A 19,374-nucleotide genomic window follows, 5' to 3' on the forward strand; every position below is an offset into this window, starting at 1 on the left:
ACTACAGCTCCCCATCTCCTGCAGAGGCTGGCTGTTCCTGAAATTGCTCTATTTCAGTAACTGTGACGGCTGGTTGATGATCATGGAAAGACTTACCCTTGTCCTATTTTCTCGAAGCGTGTGTACTTCTTTTTGGGATCCCCCACACTCACAATACTCCCTGAGACAGAGAGAAAGCAGATATATAATGATTGTCCTGTACTGTGTGTGTCAGTGCACGCTGTCAGGAGACGCTTCATCCAAACACACACAGGCACACAAAAAAGAAAAAAAGGAAATGTTTTTATGGCCTTTCATTTCAGGCAGACCCTTCACAGAGAGCTTATGTACACTCACATCTAATACACAGAGCTTTCTGGGTATTTCAGCTAAAGTTGCATTGCAGAGATGGGAGAAATCCACTATTCCATGTTCTTTTGAATTATTCTACCAAATATAGAGGTTGTGTACTAGATGTAATATATGGAAAACAGCTACTGGAAACCAAACATTCAGCCTCTCTTTTTAAATCAGTACAGCGCACAGCTCAGGCCACACACACTGACACAAATCGACACAGATACACATCAGAGCATTAGCTAGTGCCGAACACAAATGGTCACATCCTCAGAGTTGTTATAATGAATATACAGATTTGAACCTCAAAGGAGTTTATATTTTATATTTTTGTGCTTGACAATGACATTGAATGCGACTGATTTTGGGCAAATAGATGAGGCTGTCTTTCCTAAATTTATCCACAGAAGTGTGGAGAGGGCAGAGCGTAAGAACATGGAGCTGTAACTGTACATACTGAGTCTCTCCAGAATCTCCTCGTCCGTCATTTTGGACTTTTTCTTCTGCCGGTCGGTATGGCGATACATTGTGTTGGGCGTGTTCTCCGGCTGGACCTGTGACTCCGGTGGAGTCAGCACCTCTTTCACGGGGGTGGGAGGCTTTGGTGGATCCATGACGGAGCGCGTATAGATCTGCAAGAGAGGCAAGATATCAAAGGAGTTGCAGAGGTATCACAGCGCAACAATTCTGCAAAGCGCACGATGCCAACTAACAGATTTGGTGTGTTCCGGTCGAGGGGCAATGACTGGGGGCAGTTCATCGTCGTCGTCCTCTTCGTCTTCTTCTTCTTCCTCCTCCTCTTCCTCCTCATCCTCCTCCTCTGACACAGGCGGAGCAATCGGGGGTTCTGTTGTTGATGTTTTGGCACCCTGGAGGGTAGAGTTAGAAGTCAGTGTGGATGTATGTAGATGTATGTGCCAGTGAATGAAAGTAAGAGAATGAAAAGAAAAGTGCAGATTCTTAAACGTATCCATTGTTTTTTCCTTTTACAGTTTTTCTTTGTTACTGCTATTTGTGAACAGTCTGTAGACCCCAAACCAGCCAAAGTGCAGGATCTGATTCTTGGCCAGTTCAGGTTCAAAATGATTCTGTGCAACATACATACATAATCAGATTACTAAAGGCCAAAAGTACGCCGAGACTAATAAAGATAGCATTCAAAACTGATTTTAAGTTAGCTTGCGATTAGCATGAAGCCAAAACAATTTTCAGTGTCACTCACATGAAAGCAGCAAAAACAAATCAGGATTAATTGTCAGAAAAAAAAAAGTTAATAGCAAAGGAAAGAATAAGTCAGGTGTGAGCTAAAGAGAGAAGAGTGAGGTGGCATCCAGTGCAGTTTATCAGAAGCATTTGGAGTTGTGGGGACTGGTAAGGTGTGCCATGAGAATGAATTTTTTAAGTAACAAACTGTTAAATATTTGACTGTAAGAGATAGCATACTGCAGCAGTGTGCAGCATGGTGGTGAGCTGCAGACATACCGTTGATGTGGGAGTTACCTTTTAACAAGTGTGATTAATAAGCCCCAGACATATTTATTATGTCTAATGCTCAGCCTTTTCCCCCTCTAATCCAAAACTCTACTTGCCTTGGATCATCTTCCTCTTATGGAATGGAAACACTTCATCTATTTCAAGTCTTGTCATGCATAAATGAAGCAGTGCAGCTTAGTTCTAGTGATTAAAGGGAAAGGGTCTGGCTGAGGGAAAAGTCTCAGTCCTTCGTTCAGACATACTGGGCCTCTGACCTGCTCCAAAGTGGGCTGGGCCAAGACTGCAGTACAGGAAAGGCTGTCTGTCTAATTGTAAGCAGTTAGCCAGCAAGGGAGCCATGCGGTAATGTCTACAATGGTGATGAAGTTACAGGCAAATTACTGGATTAAATTTTCAGGAGTATGAGCTCATACATGCAGTTTGTCAGTCATCACAACCCTCTGTGGCATGCGCCACTGCTCTGCTACACGATCCAGTCAAAAAAGAATTAACAGATGCTCTTTGTGGTAGATGACAAATATATCTGGAACATCAAAAACAAAAAGATCCAATCAATCCCCCGTGAAATCTCAGTGCAGAGAGTGATGATGCTTTCATAATGAAATATTGTGTGCATTTTGCATTAGCCAGATGGCATAGTCAATAGTAGGAGGTCAAATAGTTGAATTTAGCTTCAAGGCCAATGCAGAGATAAGTCATGTGGATAGTAATATGGAGGAGTTACCTTGTCAAATAATGCGCTGCAGGTTCTAAGGCTGACAGGAGGCCCAGATGACAGCAGCCGGTTCTGAATGTGAAGGTTGAAAATGGGAGGATTTACTCAAAACAAACCCACACATGTGTAAGACTATGTGAACTTTAGGAGAGGGTGGAGGGGGCAGAGGTGGACGTCATGTCCGTGCATTATATCCCACAGCCAGCAAGAGGAAAGGACATGATAGAGATATACTACGTCACCTGAGACCTGTCCATGGCACTGAAGTCCTGAACAATCTTTGTCTTTTTATTATTATTTTTTATGTTATATAACCATCATATTTGGACACTACAGTACTGACAATAACATTATCCTGAGCAGATGCATGTATGCGCCTAATGTCTGATTCTGTGATGAACCAACCTTTTCAACTAAAATGAGATCGCAGCTGAATGACACCCAGTCTAGTCAAGCACACGCACACACACAAGGCAGAGTGATGTGTCAAAAATATGTCTTTCCACTATATTTACTTTGAAACCCGAGAGTACTGTGTTTAAGTAAACGACTAGTACTTTTCGCAGTCATGTTGCACTAGCTGGCAGCCAGGAATGTCGATGGAGTTTGTAACTGTTGTAGATACTCGAGCATAATCACTACTCGCTGCTGATAAAAATCAAAGCCTCTGGGAAACTCTTCTCTCAATTAACCATCCACAGAATGCACGTTTTGTGTGAGCACAACCAAACTGCATGAAATATTATTCTTCTCATTTAAAAAAAAAAAAAAAAAAGACCCATGCACCAACCATGCTGGATTTCAAAGTATCAGACGTTACAGTAACAACATCAATACACAAGTGATGAAAACAGCCAGTGCAATGTGAGATATAACCCACGCTCCTGTTATGAATGTAGTAACACGAACAGCGGTTTAGCGACAGGTATTTGTTGACAAACTCGTAATAAAAGGAAGCTAAGGTGAAGTGGCCTTATACCATATGACTCAACGGTTGGCTAACTGGGAGAGATTCCTAAAAAGCTCCAATAAAGAAGGAAAACCCAAACATGAATCACTTAAAGCAACAATTAAGAGCCAAGAAAACTGAGGACAGGCAATGTCTCCTGAGAATGTGTCAAATTATTTTGACTGTTTCATTTCACTAATGTAATTTCTATTAACAATTAAAAAAAAGCACAAAGTAATCATTGCTGCCAAAATAATCTCTGGGGTGTATCTAATGTCTCATAAAGGAGGACTCTGGGGATAACGTTTGGCACTTTAAATTCCTCGTGAATTTCTGCCTGACCAAATCTTGGATTTGGATGCAGCACGATGTCTGTACTGCCAAAATATGCAGCTATATATGTATGCTGAGCGAAAGTCAAGGTCAGGCAGACACCGCGGGCTCAAACTGAAGTTCAAAGAGCTCAAATGAAAATCTTAGATATAGACATTGAATAGGGTTTTTCTTTTCTTTTATTATTATTATTATTATGGGTAGCAACCTCTACGTGCTAAAATATGAAACCAACATAGCAAAAGCTGCAGTTTCTCTAATCACCACTTGAGGCTGCAAAGTAAATTGCTGCACACTTCCACATTAAAATGCTCAACATTACAGCAGAAATAATTATGTTTACAACCTGGTACAAAAAAAGAAGCTGGATTTTTGTTTACGCCCAAAGTTAGGAGTGCAGCTGCTTTGACTGACAGTTAGATGGAGACAAAGGCTGTTGTAGCAATGTGCAGTTAGTCATTTTATTAGAGATTACTTCACAGTAATTAGAGGCATCTGTATCTGTGCAGTGCACCCATTTAAACATGGTCGCTTCTGGCTGTAGACAGAGCTGCTTACAGCAAACAAAACATTAGTTTTCACATATTTTTCTGCATAAAGTGATGTTGAAATAATATGAGGTACTGTAGCTGATGAGGACTTTCTTCAATAGAGGAGTTTTTGGCAACGTTCCTGTAATTCTGTTTCCTTAAGACTTAAAATTGGCACTATGACCGATAGCTGAGTCACCTCTGCATGCTGTTGAGCACTGTGACGGTCCAAGATTGAGATGCTTTAGAATAGCCTTACTGTGCTCACTCACACAATCTTTTAGATGGACTGCCACACCCATTTGCCCTTCACAGGCATACAGCTGTATCAAGCAATAGCTTTGCATGAAGAGATCCCAGCGTAGTTTGCCCGGGGCAGCAAATCCTACTAAACAGACTCGGATTCCACTTCTTCACCCAGCGTGCAGAAAGCATAGATTACTCTGGTCAAAGTCAGGAATGAGGTCAGCACAGCGGGAGTCCTTCTAGATGCAGTTGAAGCTCCGTCTATTTCAAAATCTGGTTAAGTCGATTGGAAAAATAAACAAAGCTCAGTGGTGGCTCTCGCAGCAGCCATCGTTTCTATGCGGGAGCTGCAAGAGTGTTTGTCATGTATGCAAAAATCAGGGAATTATGCCACATAGTGATGGCAGTAAGCCTCCAGAGGGGAACACGCACACTCTGTCCATTAGAGCGAGAAGGCTGTGTGAAGAGAACGTGCCTTAAAGTAACACGGTCTATTCTAGAAAATCCCAGAAAGAGACAGCGAGGGTGAAGTGATGAAGATTTACTGGGGTGTAGGTGGAGAGGCACATTAATACTCTGAGCATCAGGACAAAGAAATAAACCACCTAATATTGCAACTTACCTGATAAGTTATAAGAATTTATTTGCCTGCATCCATTAATCAGACATTTTTGAAAGCAATAAAATGTTGCAGAGATCGTGGCTCTGGCTATGGGTCAGAGATTTGATATACCATCGTAATAAGTCCAGGGATATGAAGAGAGCAACTGGCATAAACTCTGTTAGATTATGATTTCTAAATAAATTATTTAGTCATAGAAAACCACAAACAGTGACCAAAGAAGGTTTACAAGAACTCACCAGAGTGTTTGCTGCTATGTACCCATGTGCTGACTTGTCTGAAATGAAAAGAAGACATTTTTTTTAAAACAACATACTGAAAATCTTTTGTATTAGATGCAGATCTTTTAGCCTTTTATATTGCTAACTGACATTTTCCATGAGTATTTAGGTGAGATTACCTCCTGAAGTGAAGCTCATGTACTTCTGGTTGTTGACGGTCTCTTTGGAGTCATAAAACTTCAAGACGTCCAACACGGCCTGCGGGTTCTTCTTCTGCTCCAGCTTGGTGATGTTCGAGGTCTGTAAGAGCCGTGCCCACTGCTCTGGGATGCCCTTTACAAAGAGACAGAGGCCACAGGTTAAAGCATCTCGAGACAAAAGGATCAATCTGTGTCTGAGAGAAACACAAAATGTTTATGTAGGCTTTTCTCACATTTTTTAACGTCATGGTATATTTGATCACTAAAGCTCAGTGATCAACAATTTGAAACACATCGATTAAATAAAAAGATCCTTAATATTCCATGTAAATAAATATTCTTTATATTGCCAGTCAACAACAAAAATTGATTAGCTTTTTATAAGAAATGAATTTTAAAAGAAAGCCGCTAGCTTTATCCTTGTATTTAATTGGTTAGTATAAAAGCATTATTGCTTTCTTTACTCGGAGCATAAAATAATCTTTTGAGACAATTCTTTTTTATCTTTAATGGGAAGTGAATATCCGTCAACAATGGCTTTCTTTCATGCCAGCTTTGTAAACTCATGCACATTTTTACTATTAAAAGCAAATCAGCTGCTGGAGGAAAAAAGGCTGGCAATGGAGGTTAAAAAAAAGAAATCATACTTGGAGGGAGATCAAGGGAAAAATCGAGAGCGATGTACTTTATTCTCCCTGAAAACCCTGAAACAAGTAAAAGTGGCTGCTTCAAAACTCTTAAAAGAGCTCTGTGTGTCACAGGCACATAGCTTTTAAATGAACAAGGAACTATTTGTTACTGGTCCTGTGCTGCACATTTGGTAGTCAAATAGTCCCGAATATGTAATCCTTAGTGTAAGGACGTTTTTATAGGGTTGTGATGATAAGACGCAAACTTCCTACAATTATTTTTTAGTATAGGACAGACTAGACTAGACTTTGCATTAGTAGTTTATTCCCAGCACTGTCAAACTAGTCTAGGTTCAATATATGTATCTCTGTTATTATGAGTGAGTGGGTGTACGAATATGTTAATATGTTGTTTTTATCGTTTACTGCATCTTTTTAATACTTTTCCCATTAACGAGAATCTCACCAAGGATGCTAACCAAATGCAAAGAGTGCAATAAAAACAACTGTTGTACACACAGGAGTCTGCATGGTCCTGTGAAAAAATAAGTACACCCTTACTGCTTCCAAAAGAACTGTTATGCAGCCAGGTGCTGCTAATAAAGTGCACTTGATGAGCTGGTTATCAGCCAGTGTGAGCACATCTATAAAAAAACACAAGTTTTAGCAGTTTGCTGGTCTGGAGCATTCAAATGTGTGTTAACACAGCCCCACAATTTGGCAAATTCATCCCAAGGTCAGACCATACAAAAAATTAAGAGCTAGATCTTAGACTCTACAGGCCTCAGCATGTTAAATGTTAAAGTTTATGACAGTACAATCAGAAAAAGACTGAACAAGTATGGCTTGTTTGGAAAGGTTGCCAGGAGAAATCCTTTTCTCTTTAATAAGAACACGGCGGGATAGTTTAGGTTTACAAAGTACAAGACTTTGGGAACAATGTCCTTTGGACAAGGGAAACCAACGTGGAGATGCCTGGCCATAATGCACAGCACCACATTTGGGGCTTGTTTTGTAGTCATTAATTCGACTAAAAACTTCTCTGGTATAGCAAAAAATATTCTAGAGTCAAATGTGAGGCTGTCTGACAGAAACTGGGTCATGGCACAGGACAATGATCCCAAGCACAGCAATGAATCTACAAGAGAATGGCTGAAAAATAAAAAAATAAAAAAGGTGTCGCAGTGGCCAAGTCAAAGTCTAGACTTCAACCTGAATAAAATGCTTTTGCAGAACCTTAATAGAGCTGCGTTTAATTAAATGCTCGCAAACTTCAGTAAAATGAAGGAACATAAAGGAGAGTGGGCCAAAATTCCCCCACAATGATGTGAGAGACATACAATTACTTCACATTATTGCTATTACAGGTGGTTCCCCGAGTTATTGAATAATGTGGTGAACTTAGTTTTACCCAAGACTGTAGTTTTTACTGTTCAAAATTCACCACAGAGTAGTAAATTGTATTCATACATCTGTAAAGCTTTAAATAATTAGAATAATTACCTTTGCATTTAAAAATCTGTGCTGGAACTGCTCTACTGAATCACAAACTAGGTAATGCCAAAGACAGTCTATTGTCTTTGGCATTACCTGGACCTAAAATGTAATTTACCAGGAAACACTGAAGGAATCAAGTGCAGGTTTCACTTGATAGGTTCGAGTGATTGTCATTCGGGTCACTTGTATTACCAAACCTATGTGGAGGAAATTTAATTACTAGCTGACTCTATCAATTTAGGGAAATGTGAATTTTGAAATGTGTGCCTGTAAGTTTGCTTTCAAATGAGAGGTGAATTTTAGAAGCACATCTGTCCTCATTTATATGCCTGATCATCGGGTGAAAGCGATACTCACTGTGAATTCTCCTGTTACAGCATCAAAGCCAACATGAATGGTGTGTTCGAAGTCTGAGGGTAGGGATATCTCAGGACGTTCCTTCTCTTTCTTCTTGTTTGCTAAAGGAAATTGACAAAAATCTGCTTACAAGCTCATTTATAACATCTATTTTTTTTCTTTACACACAGGAAACAAGTAAACCATGTGATCCAATGTGCTGCTGAGCCTGAAGGCGACATGTTGAGAAGGATACTCACTCTTGTCTCCCCCGGGGAAGATGGAACGCAGGCGGACCTTCTTGTTTTTCTCTTCAGGAGCCATTGGAAGCGGTTTGGATGCGTGATTCACTGATGAAGAGTCTCGGGAACTACTGTTCATTCTCAAGGGGGGGGCTGGTGGTTTCTCTTCAATATCAACACTATCAGACATCTTTAGTAGCACTCACAATGCCCTGGGAAAGAGAGAAGGAGAGAGGTGTAGGAGCTCAGTGTGAAAAAGTCTATGTATAGATCAGTAAGAACTCAAACAGCAGCAGGTGATGAAAGCTACAAAAACCCTCTGCACTGATCTTAGCTTTGAATTTCACTTGCACTTAGCCCTATGCATAATACACAACAATGTGAAGTTTGCTAAACTGAGGAATACCATTTTTTATACACAAAAGCATTATTTCCATTTGTAGTACATATTAGGTGTTCTGGTTCACCAAGACCTGCTGTGTAAAAGGGAGCAGGTATCAGTAACACCAATGAGTAATGACAATGAGTAAGTCAGATACAACATGAAAAGAAGGAGCTGGTGGGTTGCAAAGCGGTTTGCTGATGCACAGCACCCGTGGACAGGCTAAAATTGTAGGTCGTGTAGGCCATCGGCTCACACCCCATCTAATATGGACTGGCAGTGAGATCAGCTGATCTGCCAGGATTGTGGCTGCGCATGACTTCATGAAGAAGCTATGCCTGATTGATCTTTATTAAGGTCAGGAGCAAGCCATGGAGTTTAAGGGGCAGTTTTACAGTAGAAAAGCCACAGTAAAAAAAAAAATCCACAGTGGTATTTTATATTAATATGTTCATGCAAATGGTGTGCACTTACATTTTTCTACCTCAGTGGTACTTAAAGCACTTTACAGTGCTATAGTGTTATAGTAACAGCTAAGCTGCCATGCAAGAAGTCCAACAGCCATCAGGAGTTTCAGTGTCTTGGTAAGCAAAACTTCGGTATGTGGAGTGATTGCGGGACCAAACCATCAGCCCTTCAAGTGATGGATAAGGTAATAATTATTAAAACTAATTGATTAATTTCTTGAGGGTTTAAGGAGTCACAATGTTTCTTGATATTTAAAAGTTCTATTTCTATATATTACAGCTATTTCTTATATTTTGTAGCTTTGTAATCTATTGTATTATTTCATTTAGTTCAGTCTGTTACTGTCCTTATTGTCTTGGAGCAACTGTAACCATATAATTTCCTTAAGGATTCTGATTATGTTTCTGATTTTCTCCCTTGTAAAAGAGATTTGATTTCAGGAGTACTTCCTGGTTAAATATAAGTAACAGTACTAGTACACTTAATTCTTCCTATGTGGACACGGCTGATATTTTGCACGGCAGATTTAAATCTAATTTAGATTTAAAGGTTGACTCAACAACCAAGAACTGATTCTCAGAGAATCTGGCAAGAGTAAATATTTCCATCACTCATGCTCTAATCTTCCATCTACCCATTGCATCTACACATCTTAGACTCCTTGAGTGCCGCACCCTGAGGCCAAGCCCATCATGTGATGTGCAGCACAGGCATCCCAGAAAGCGGGCCATCCATGTGGGCCGCCCCCTTGCTTGAGACCTACATAAGCGAACAAAGACACGCTCTCAAGCTTTTACACAGCGAGCCTTGCCTTTGACGAATCACACACGTGCCTTCGTGGTGGCCTTTACAATTGTACTTAACCATCTCCTCCTCCACTAGGCACAGTTTGATAGATCACGCTGCACTCTTCCCTAACGTCCCAAAAGAACTGGTTTGGAATAAAAGAACTTGATTAGTGGAACGATGCGACATGATAAGAAGCCACCGTTTCATCAGATTTTGACAGTTACCAGCGTTATTACACAATACCTCTGGCTATCTCCATCTGCTGCCTCAAATTCTTGTCTTGTTGTGAAAGGGATTTGTCAGTAATGTGTCATTTCATCATAAACCTGTTTGGGCAGGACACCAGAACCACAAATCAAGGCTTCTCAAAACATGCTCATTGTTTGTTTATTTAACTGTGCAGTAACTACCTCAGAAACATGTCAGATTAAGAACAAAAAAACCCACAAAAACAACATCATCATTAACTGTTTCCCTGTTAACTGCTGATTGAATGTAAACATCCAACGGATTCAGTAAACAGATTTCATTATTCCATTTAAACATTAAACATGTTCTTCCGTTGCATAACATTACCAATATGCTTTAATGTGTAAGGAATTGAGTTTATGACTCGTAAGAAACAAACTACAAAATATGTGAAAGTTTATATTACATTAAATAAAAGCTTGGAGATTAAACATGGATCTGAGATAAAAGCTGCCAACATAATCTTTATGTCTAATTAATTAGACAGCATTTGGTATTCTCCTCTGCTAGTGACGTGATAGCTCGCACTGCGATCTTTTCAATTAGATTAACTATTCAACAACGACTGCCGGAAATTATTTGGCGAATATCAGCCCATGCACACTGCTGGCATTCAATAGCAGCCCAGCTCGCTGTAGATGAATGTAGAGTTGAAATGTAAAACATGAACATGAACAAGAACTGAAAACAAGAAGCGTTCCACCACTGGAAGATAGGGATAAAAATAATATTGCAGCATCTTCCTTTAACAGAGGTTACATCAGTTGAATCCCTGAGAAACCTTTAAATCACCCTTTCCCAAGAATGATCTGTTAAAAAAAAAAAAAAAAAAGTGACTCACTCCTGACAGCACGGTTAACTGAAATTAGATTTTGATCTGGCTTAGCTAGAAGGCACCGACTATTTTTGAATAACCAGTCAGCTCCAGAGACATACTATGATTTTAAAACGCCACTATGTCGTTGCTATTATTTTAATACCGCATTTCAAAGATCTTATGAGATATATTGCTGGTGGGGGAGCACTATGCTGGCGCTTTCCATGCGAGACTCCAGACGACAACAAAAAACAGGTTTGCTTAGGTTGGAGTTTGGGCGTGTCACTGACAACAAAACCCAACAAAACTCTGCTATTTACAGAGGAAATTCACAATGTGGACACATTAAAGAAACAGGGCGTGTATACAGCACGGCTGTCCAGGCAATAAGGAAGACAAGGTTTGGTAACCTTTATATGCAATCTGACACAATCAGCCAAATTTAGCTGAAGGATCGCAGGGATTATTAAGCTTTATGGCTTAATACTGTGGCACCAGGCTTACAGCGAGTGTGGAAATACTGTTGAACTTGACATCTAAACTTTTATTTAAGCTTTTGATTTTTTCCTCCTCATATCCTTTTCTTTGCTTCTCAATCACAGTTACTGATCGTTTCTAAATGATCCATAACCAGACCGGCTGACTGTCTGTCATCTATCCTATTAAGAGAGTTCACGGGGTATAATTTTTTATAATCGGTGAAAAAGTGCAGCACTATAAGTGATTTAGTGTCACAAAGTGGCATCCAAGCTGTCTGTCTACCTTGTCTATGGATCATTGCAAAAACACAAACATCCCTGTCCTGTTAAGACTCACACAGCTGCGACTAAAGCCTCTGTTAATCCGTTAACATCATTTTTTTTTTGCTATCAGTTTTGCTTCGATAGAAGTCACACTGCTTTTACTGTCACGCACAGAAGTGGATTCAGTAACGTGCGCATTAAACAAGCGAGACTTGCCAACAGCGATGGGGCTCTAATCTGTCGAGTCAATATCTGGTCTGAAAACATGGAGGGAAGAATCGGTGGTTACAACATCAAACAACGACAGGAGAGTTTGAACTTTTCAAACATAAAACTAATGAGTTCTTGAGGTTTAGTCGGGTTAGTTGTTCCCCCTTTTCAGACATGGATTTGTAAAACTGTTGGCTTCTAATAGCCATTCTGTTATTAAACAGAGGAGTAAGGAGCCATGACGCATGCGTGATGCATTGGGCTCACAATACATACAGTTACATGGACTTCTACCCAACAACTCATCCATCCGCTTATGCAATTCACAGTGGCAGGCTGCGGATGGAGCCTATCCCAGCTGTCAGAGGGCGAGAGGCTGGGTACACCCTACACAGTCCCCATCAGTGATATAAAAAAGTGTTGGTGAAACTATTTTAATAGTTACTTTGATCATCAGCATGGATGACACACAGTCACAGGAATGCATATTTATAGAAACAGCTGGAAGCAATACACTGACTTATTCCTTTTAATGTTTTGTCCAATTTCAGATTGCAGTCACTACTTATGTCTCATTAGCCTGACCCGTCACATACCTGCTGTAATGTAAAGGTTTAGTTAAAAAAAATATGTCACTGTAATAGATGTGAAGCTTTAGAGTGAGTGGGAGAAAGCAACATATATGGATGGAGTTAGGTGGCTTTGGAGAGGTCGGTGTGTCTCTGACGACTAAAACGCACATGAGCGGGGTCGTCTGCACTCTGATGATGACAATTTACAGAACAGCTGATGAATCTGTTCAGACTTTTTCCAGCACACAATAATAAACCAATTTAAAGGAACTTCTGCGAGCAGTTTGGGCAGAGTGATGTCACAAAAGTAAAAGTGGGTTTACTGTGGCAAATTTTCAGAGGTGCACGGTCACACGTGAAGCTGACATATTGTCAGATTATTAGAAACGAGTACCTGTCTGAAAGGGCTCCTTTGCTTCATCAATACTCGTGTCCTCCTCGAGAGCACACACCACTTATATAAAAACATTGAAGTGCTCATAAATATGATAACGTTAGGAAAGAACTGTCCTCAGAAAGCAACGTGGCTGAATGATGGCTAAAAAAAAAAATCCCCAAAACCCTCTTCGGGATGCTTCTGTTTATTTTAATGACAGGCAGTCGTGAGTGAGCACAACAAACAAAAACAGCAGCAGCAGCATCACAGTTAGATATTACAAATCTAAATGTGGTCTCTAATGCTGTATGGCTGTTTAGCTTATCACCTTCCTGCCGGCAGTTCTGCTGAACGGCTAAAGATGGCAGATTCATGAAGGCCCAGACATTACCGATTCTTCGCTCACATAAAACACTGACCTATTTACTGTGCAGACTGACAGGCAGGCAAGCAGTCAGTAAGTACACTGTCCCTGAAACAAGCAGCTACTATTTCTGAAACACACACAGCCCAGTCTCTTATACATCAAGTGTACAAATGACTTTTACCGATACTGAATTTACTGGTACGAGGCTGGACTACACCAGCAACGGGGAAAAAAGGATTGTAAGACAGATTTCCATCGTTTCACTTTTAATTGAGTCAAAATGCAGAAGAGGAGAAGTGCAGCTGTAACAATGATCCATGACGTGTTAATTTGACAGAAGTTACACCCCCAGCGTCATCCTTTTTGACTTGCTTTAGAAAAATGTGACATTTTGACAGCGATATACAAATGTGCAAGCCTCCTAAAAAGAAATAAGATAAAACACTAAACCAGCACAGACATTACTGGAGATGTTTTCACATTTCTCTTCTATAAAATATTGATATATCCATGAAGAGTAGGCATTTTCCTTGCTCTTTCAAACATTAATGCTGAATTTGAATGGCTAACCACAGGAAGAGGCTCTAATCTTGAGCCCATGGCAGCCCAGTAATGGCCCCACAGTGGGGGGAGGGCTCCATAAGCTCAGCTCTCCATGCCCCTGATTAGGACACGCTCTCTGGTTGACTTGGCTTCGGCTGTCCTTCTATGAAGGATGCTGATTACTTGGGATGGGATAGACAGCTTGAGGACGGTCAAAAGATAAGGAGGAAGGAGGGATACTTCGAAGCTGCACATCATCATTGTTATTTGCTCCATCTGTACAGAACTTTTACTCTGCATTTTATAAACACAGGGTCAGATAAATTTCACTTTACAGACGCACACAGTGTCACACAATAACAGCTGTCAACATGTAACTACACAAATGCCCGTCTCCCCCGTGGCTGGACCCTCAAGATCAGAAGAAAACCCGCAGTCATGTAGCCCGCTTCCATATGTCATCCCCTTACATTTCAACTGGGGGGCAGGGGAAGCGATGTCTGACATTCATGTCTGTTAAAGAGGACTCGTGGTCAAACTAAATTAATGGCTGTTTTCATTTATCAATACAAGGCTGTGACTATGCTTTGAAACTTGGTGTACAATATTTCAGTAAATAGGTAAGTCAGAAAATCCTTATTTCTTCAGGCACTGACACTGACAGTTAAAAACCTATTTTTGGCAGTTCTTGGATTGTCATCCACATTAACACTTTCTGACAGTTTGTTGCAGACAGATGAGAAGCTTGGTGCCACTCCTATGTCTGAACAGGGACATGTGATAATGCAGTCAGCAGATTGTTTATCTCAACATAAGCACAGGAAGCAAAGGCACACAGCTACAGTCATGGTAAAAACACAGTACGGCATCTGTCAGTTCGAAGGTTTTACATATCAGGACCTAACAAATGATCCCATCCTAACCAGGTCTTAAAATAAGGTAAACGCAACTTGAAATGATGTGTGTAAGCACACTCTTCTAAAGCTTGCTTGTAGAACCAGTCTTTGAAAAAAAGGGAGTTTGTTCATTAAGGTTTACAGGCACGTGCTTATACATAGCTCTATTAAGGGAGCATTTCAATCAGGTTGAGGTTTAGATTTTGACCGGTCCACTTTGATTCTTTTCTTTTTCAGCCATCATTTTGTACAGTTGCTAGTATTTGAGGGATCACTGGCCTATGTTATGACTCAACTCGAGCTAAGTTTTAGCTGTAAGGCTCTAGAATACTTTGATAAAAAGTGTTCATGGACTCAGTGACTGCAAGGTACCGGGTTGATCTGATATCCTCGTGTTGGTGTTGTTCCCAGATCATCATACTAAATGTTGTTCCAGGATCAACATTGCAAGTGACCAATCAGAATGTTGTGACGTCATACTTTTGCGACTTCGGGGAAAACCGGCGTAAAACAAAAAACTGTAATAAAGCTGCGTGAAACCGCCTCTGTCCGCCGATCAACGGACCCTGACCCTAACCGTAACCCTTTAATAAACAGTAAGCAGAATTGATATTGTCCTTGCAACATTGGAATTTCATAAATGCATGAATGGCTTGGCGCGCAAAAGAATAACGTCACAAAAATGTGATTGGTCACTTGCAATGTTGAACCTGGAACAACATTTTCATGATGGTCTGGGAACAACACCAACACGAGGATATCAGATCATCCAAGGTACCGTGTGGCTACAAAACAAGCTCAAATCATCACTGCTTCACCACCGTGCTTGAGAGCTGGCACGAGATGTTTGGATATAGCACAGTATCATGTTTGGTGAAATCCAACAGAGAATATAAGTGGTGACATCTGAAACAGTAAAGGTAAATATTCTTTTTTGTTCCATTTATTGATTTTTTGCACACACCGTTTCAGCATTTTGGCTTTTTACTGAATTTAGAATGACATGGTTGTATTAAAATGGATATATGATGTGTGATATGTAAAACCTTGGATTTGATAGTGGGTGCACTCTCTTAAAAGTAACAAAATGCGCACACAAGCACCTCTAAAGCTCGCAAATGTTCAAACTACAGCTCTTACTTTCTATTGTTCTGCATTAGTAAAGTGAATTTTATAATTTAATGTAATACTGTTCAACATTTAAAAGAAAAAGTAAAAGCATCAAAAGCACATCTAAAACTCATGACAGCGACTTGATTCCCGAGTCACAAAAGAAATTCTGACATTTCAACTTTTGTCAAATGAAGCTTCACTTCTTTGGTTTAAAGCTTCTACTGCAACACTCTGTAACTCTGCTTTGCATACAGCTCCAACGTCTGGTTCATGAAAGGGACAAGTCACAGCTGCCTCACACACTTTTATTGTAACAGGTGGCAGGTGAGACAGAGGTGTGCAAATTTATTCCTCGTTTCATGTTTCAGTGGGGGAAGTTTGGCTGTATGTAGAAAGATGTTGTCACACTTCTAATAGTCATGCCAATACAGTTAATATAAGTTCCATAATATAATAACCATACCTGATCAAGAGCCTGATGACAGGTTTACAACATATTCAAAAGTATGCCTCCCTGCACAAAGAGTGAGACTTCTTTCATTTGTTTATTTTTCCAGGGTAAAAAGAATCACATGTTTCACTGGAACAAACAAAAAAAACATCTATTTTTAGGGGATACACGCGCCTTGGGGGAAAGCTATGAACATCTTTTAATCGTGTGAGTAAAAAGGCTTATACCCGCTCATAATATGCCAACTAGAGCATGATTACACAATAACAAAGGAAAAAGTAAATGAATGAAACAGCTTTCAAATACACTTTGAAATAGCACTTCAAATGTCCATTAACACAGAGATCTGAGGTCTGAAACACAGCTGATGCACATACAGTATATTTTTCTATCCAAGTAGCTTTTCTAAGACAGAACATGGTGTTTTACTTCAATCAAGTGTTTGTAATAGAGCTCTCTGTTCCCTTCTTCTTCTTTTTTTAAAATGCACAGCACAGTTTGGAAATATCTCTGATCACTGACCTATTATTAGACACGAGCCAGAGTATGATCTTGTTTCATCCGATCATAGTCTACAAAACCACATGTATAGGAAAGAAATTATAAATATTAAACAAATTAAATGAAAATATTACACCCGGTCATTTATCAATTGTGGGAAATGCTACTTATATACATATGTATGTACAGAAAAAGAATAGCTCTTTAGTATGTCGAGTACTGTATGTCCTATTGTGCAGTTAAACTAAATGCAGCCTTGCACTTTGGCTTCCAGGAACTGTATCCTGTTCTAATGCTCGGGCGCATTCAAATTTGGGATGTTTGGGGTTTTCCTGACATGAACTCTTCCCTTCAGGTTCCTCTCACAATATATCTATTGGTAGAAGAACAAGAATTTCACGTATTCCTCTTTAGGAACAATCCAAACCACGTTGACCCAGATGCAGTAAAATCAGACCCAACCCATGTCACTAACACCACCAAGGTTGAGGTTCTTTTGCAGGAAATGCAACGTTTTCCTTTCGTTCCCATCTGTCGACAAAGGCTTTCCAATATGTTTCTGGCTTTCTCATGCGATCTTTAACAGACAGAAGATGAAAACCACTGTTCCTTTAGTGAAGTTCTGGGTTTTCTCCTTGCAACCCTGTCAGATATACCATTTAATCCAGTCTTCTCATCATAGTGGACTCAAATATGACCATTAGCTAACTTGAGAGAGGCTTTTAGTTGCTTAAAGATTACCCACGGTTGCTTAAATTAAACCACTCCTGTGGAGGGTAACAGTGGTCTTGAGTTTGAAAGCAGTTTTAATTTTTATTTTAGTGAGTTCAAATGTTTTTTTCACATCAAGTTTTAGCTTTCAGTTAACTATAATAACCTTGCTCCAAATGTTTTTTCTCTCCCCGAAGGGAGGGAGCATGCAATATGTTTGTCTCTCTGTCTGTTTGTTAGCAGTTTAGCATCCACAGTTTTCAAGATATCAAGTTCAAATTTTGTGTGACGGCAGATATTAATAACAGCTTGAGCTGATTAATTTTGGTGAAAATCTGATCAATGCCAAGGTCACACGAAATGTGACTGGTCTTGTTTTATTAAGTAACCCTGTTCAGACTGATGAAAATCAATAAATCTCACTTGTTGATGCCATGATTTATTCCTTTGATTGTTTTGAAGATCAGACTTAGATACATGTTTGTTTTAATTTAAAAACAGGCAGCACCCTAACACCTGATTCTACTTTTACCATCAAACTAACGGTCAACAGTTGACGTTTACTTGCTTTGTTTCTACTCGCATTTCATTTGTTTATGTGGCGTGACTGAGACACGGCAGGACCACAGATTCGGTGTTAGAGCCATTCTATTTATTCTAGCTGCAGCTCTCGGCTGTCAGCTGCAAATCACACCACAAAAAACTAACACACAACAACACAATTATGTAGGTCAGTGGGCGTAATTGGGGATGCCGCGCAGGTGCATGAGCCCTCCCTGCACGGCACCGCAGACCACGCCCCACCACAGTTTAGTTGGGTTGTTTTGCTACTTTTCCGATATATGAAAGTTATGTTCACGGTTTGTGTCACATTTAGGCAGAAATGTAAAAATTTCCAAAGGATTCCCAACTTTGAACTGAAACTGTATCTAATCAGTGTAAATTAAATCACTATTAATTAAATTAATGTAAATTGGACAGTATGCGTATCATACATATCTGACTTTTTGCAAATGACAAGAATAAATTAAGCGTTCCAGTAGCTAAACCATTTAGATAAAAACTAAGAAGATAAAATCACTCAGTTTTGAGGTGCTTATATTTGTACACTGAAGAAATATTGCACAATATTCTCACCTATGCTGCTAAATTAGATTACTGCAATGAACCCTTTTGCTTGGCTGTTAAGTTTTACATTGATCTTGTCCCATTCCAATTAGCACAACACTGATTAGATTGCAAAGGCACGATGATATAACCTGCCTTATTTTCTCTTCAGTAGCCAATTTATTCCCTCGCATTCAAAGGATTCAGTGGTATTACCAAATATTATCCCTTTGGTTCACTTACTTTCAATTAAACAACACTCTCCTGACAGATTTGGGTACACCGATCCTCATATTTAAAACAAAGCAGAAACTGCAGGCTCATTTTACCCCCACAGTCTACACTCCAGCATGACTCTCATTTTACTGAGCACCATCCTTTCCCAAATTCCCCTGCTGGGGAGGCTTGAGAGCTCACTCTGTCATTTAATATTTAGTTCTGGCGAACCTGCTCGAGTGCTGTTCCCTCAAGTGTGTGTATGCACACACACACACACACACACACACACACACACACACACACACACACACACACACACACACACACACACCATGTCATGTCTTAAACCTGCAGTGCTGCTTTTCTCATTGGCTGTAGATTTTTGTGTAAATATTGCAAAAAATATTAGGTTAGAAGACACTTTCTAAAATAATTGAATAAACTATAGTTACGAGTACTAGTGAACAGCCAGAGCTGACAAAATTACCGTTCCCTGTGTGTTATGACAGT

General features: G+C 39.9%; 1 protein-coding gene across 3 annotated transcripts in view; it reads right to left on the bottom strand.

Annotated features, from left to right (window-relative positions):
* LOC113030051 (serine/threonine-protein kinase PAK 3) overlaps nt 1-19,374 on the bottom strand; it is a 47,782-nt gene that overhangs the window by 4,950 nt on the left and 23,458 nt on the right. For 2 of the 3 annotated variants that reach the window (XM_026181109.2, XM_026181108.2), the window contains exons 2-9: nt 8,369-8,562; nt 8,130-8,230; nt 5,626-5,779; nt 5,465-5,502; nt 2,555-2,617; nt 1,050-1,205; nt 794-968; nt 97-160 (exon numbers count right to left, since the gene is read on the bottom strand). In XM_026181109.2, coding sequence (XP_026036894.1) covers nt 97-160; nt 794-968; nt 1,050-1,205; nt 2,555-2,617; nt 5,465-5,502; nt 5,626-5,779; nt 8,130-8,230; nt 8,369-8,540 — 923 coding nt within the window. In that variant the 5' untranslated portion in view covers nt 8,541-8,562. The remainder of the gene's footprint in view (nt 1-96; nt 161-793; nt 969-1,049; nt 1,206-2,554; nt 2,618-5,464; nt 5,503-5,625; nt 5,780-8,129; nt 8,231-8,368; nt 8,563-19,374) is intronic. The other variant, XM_026181110.2, reaches the window with a different exon arrangement.

Source organism: Astatotilapia calliptera, chromosome 10, assembly GCF_964374335.1.
Source record: "Astatotilapia calliptera chromosome 10, fAstCal68.1, whole genome shotgun sequence".
Taxonomy (NCBI): Eukaryota; Metazoa; Chordata; class Actinopteri; order Cichliformes; family Cichlidae; genus Astatotilapia; species Astatotilapia calliptera.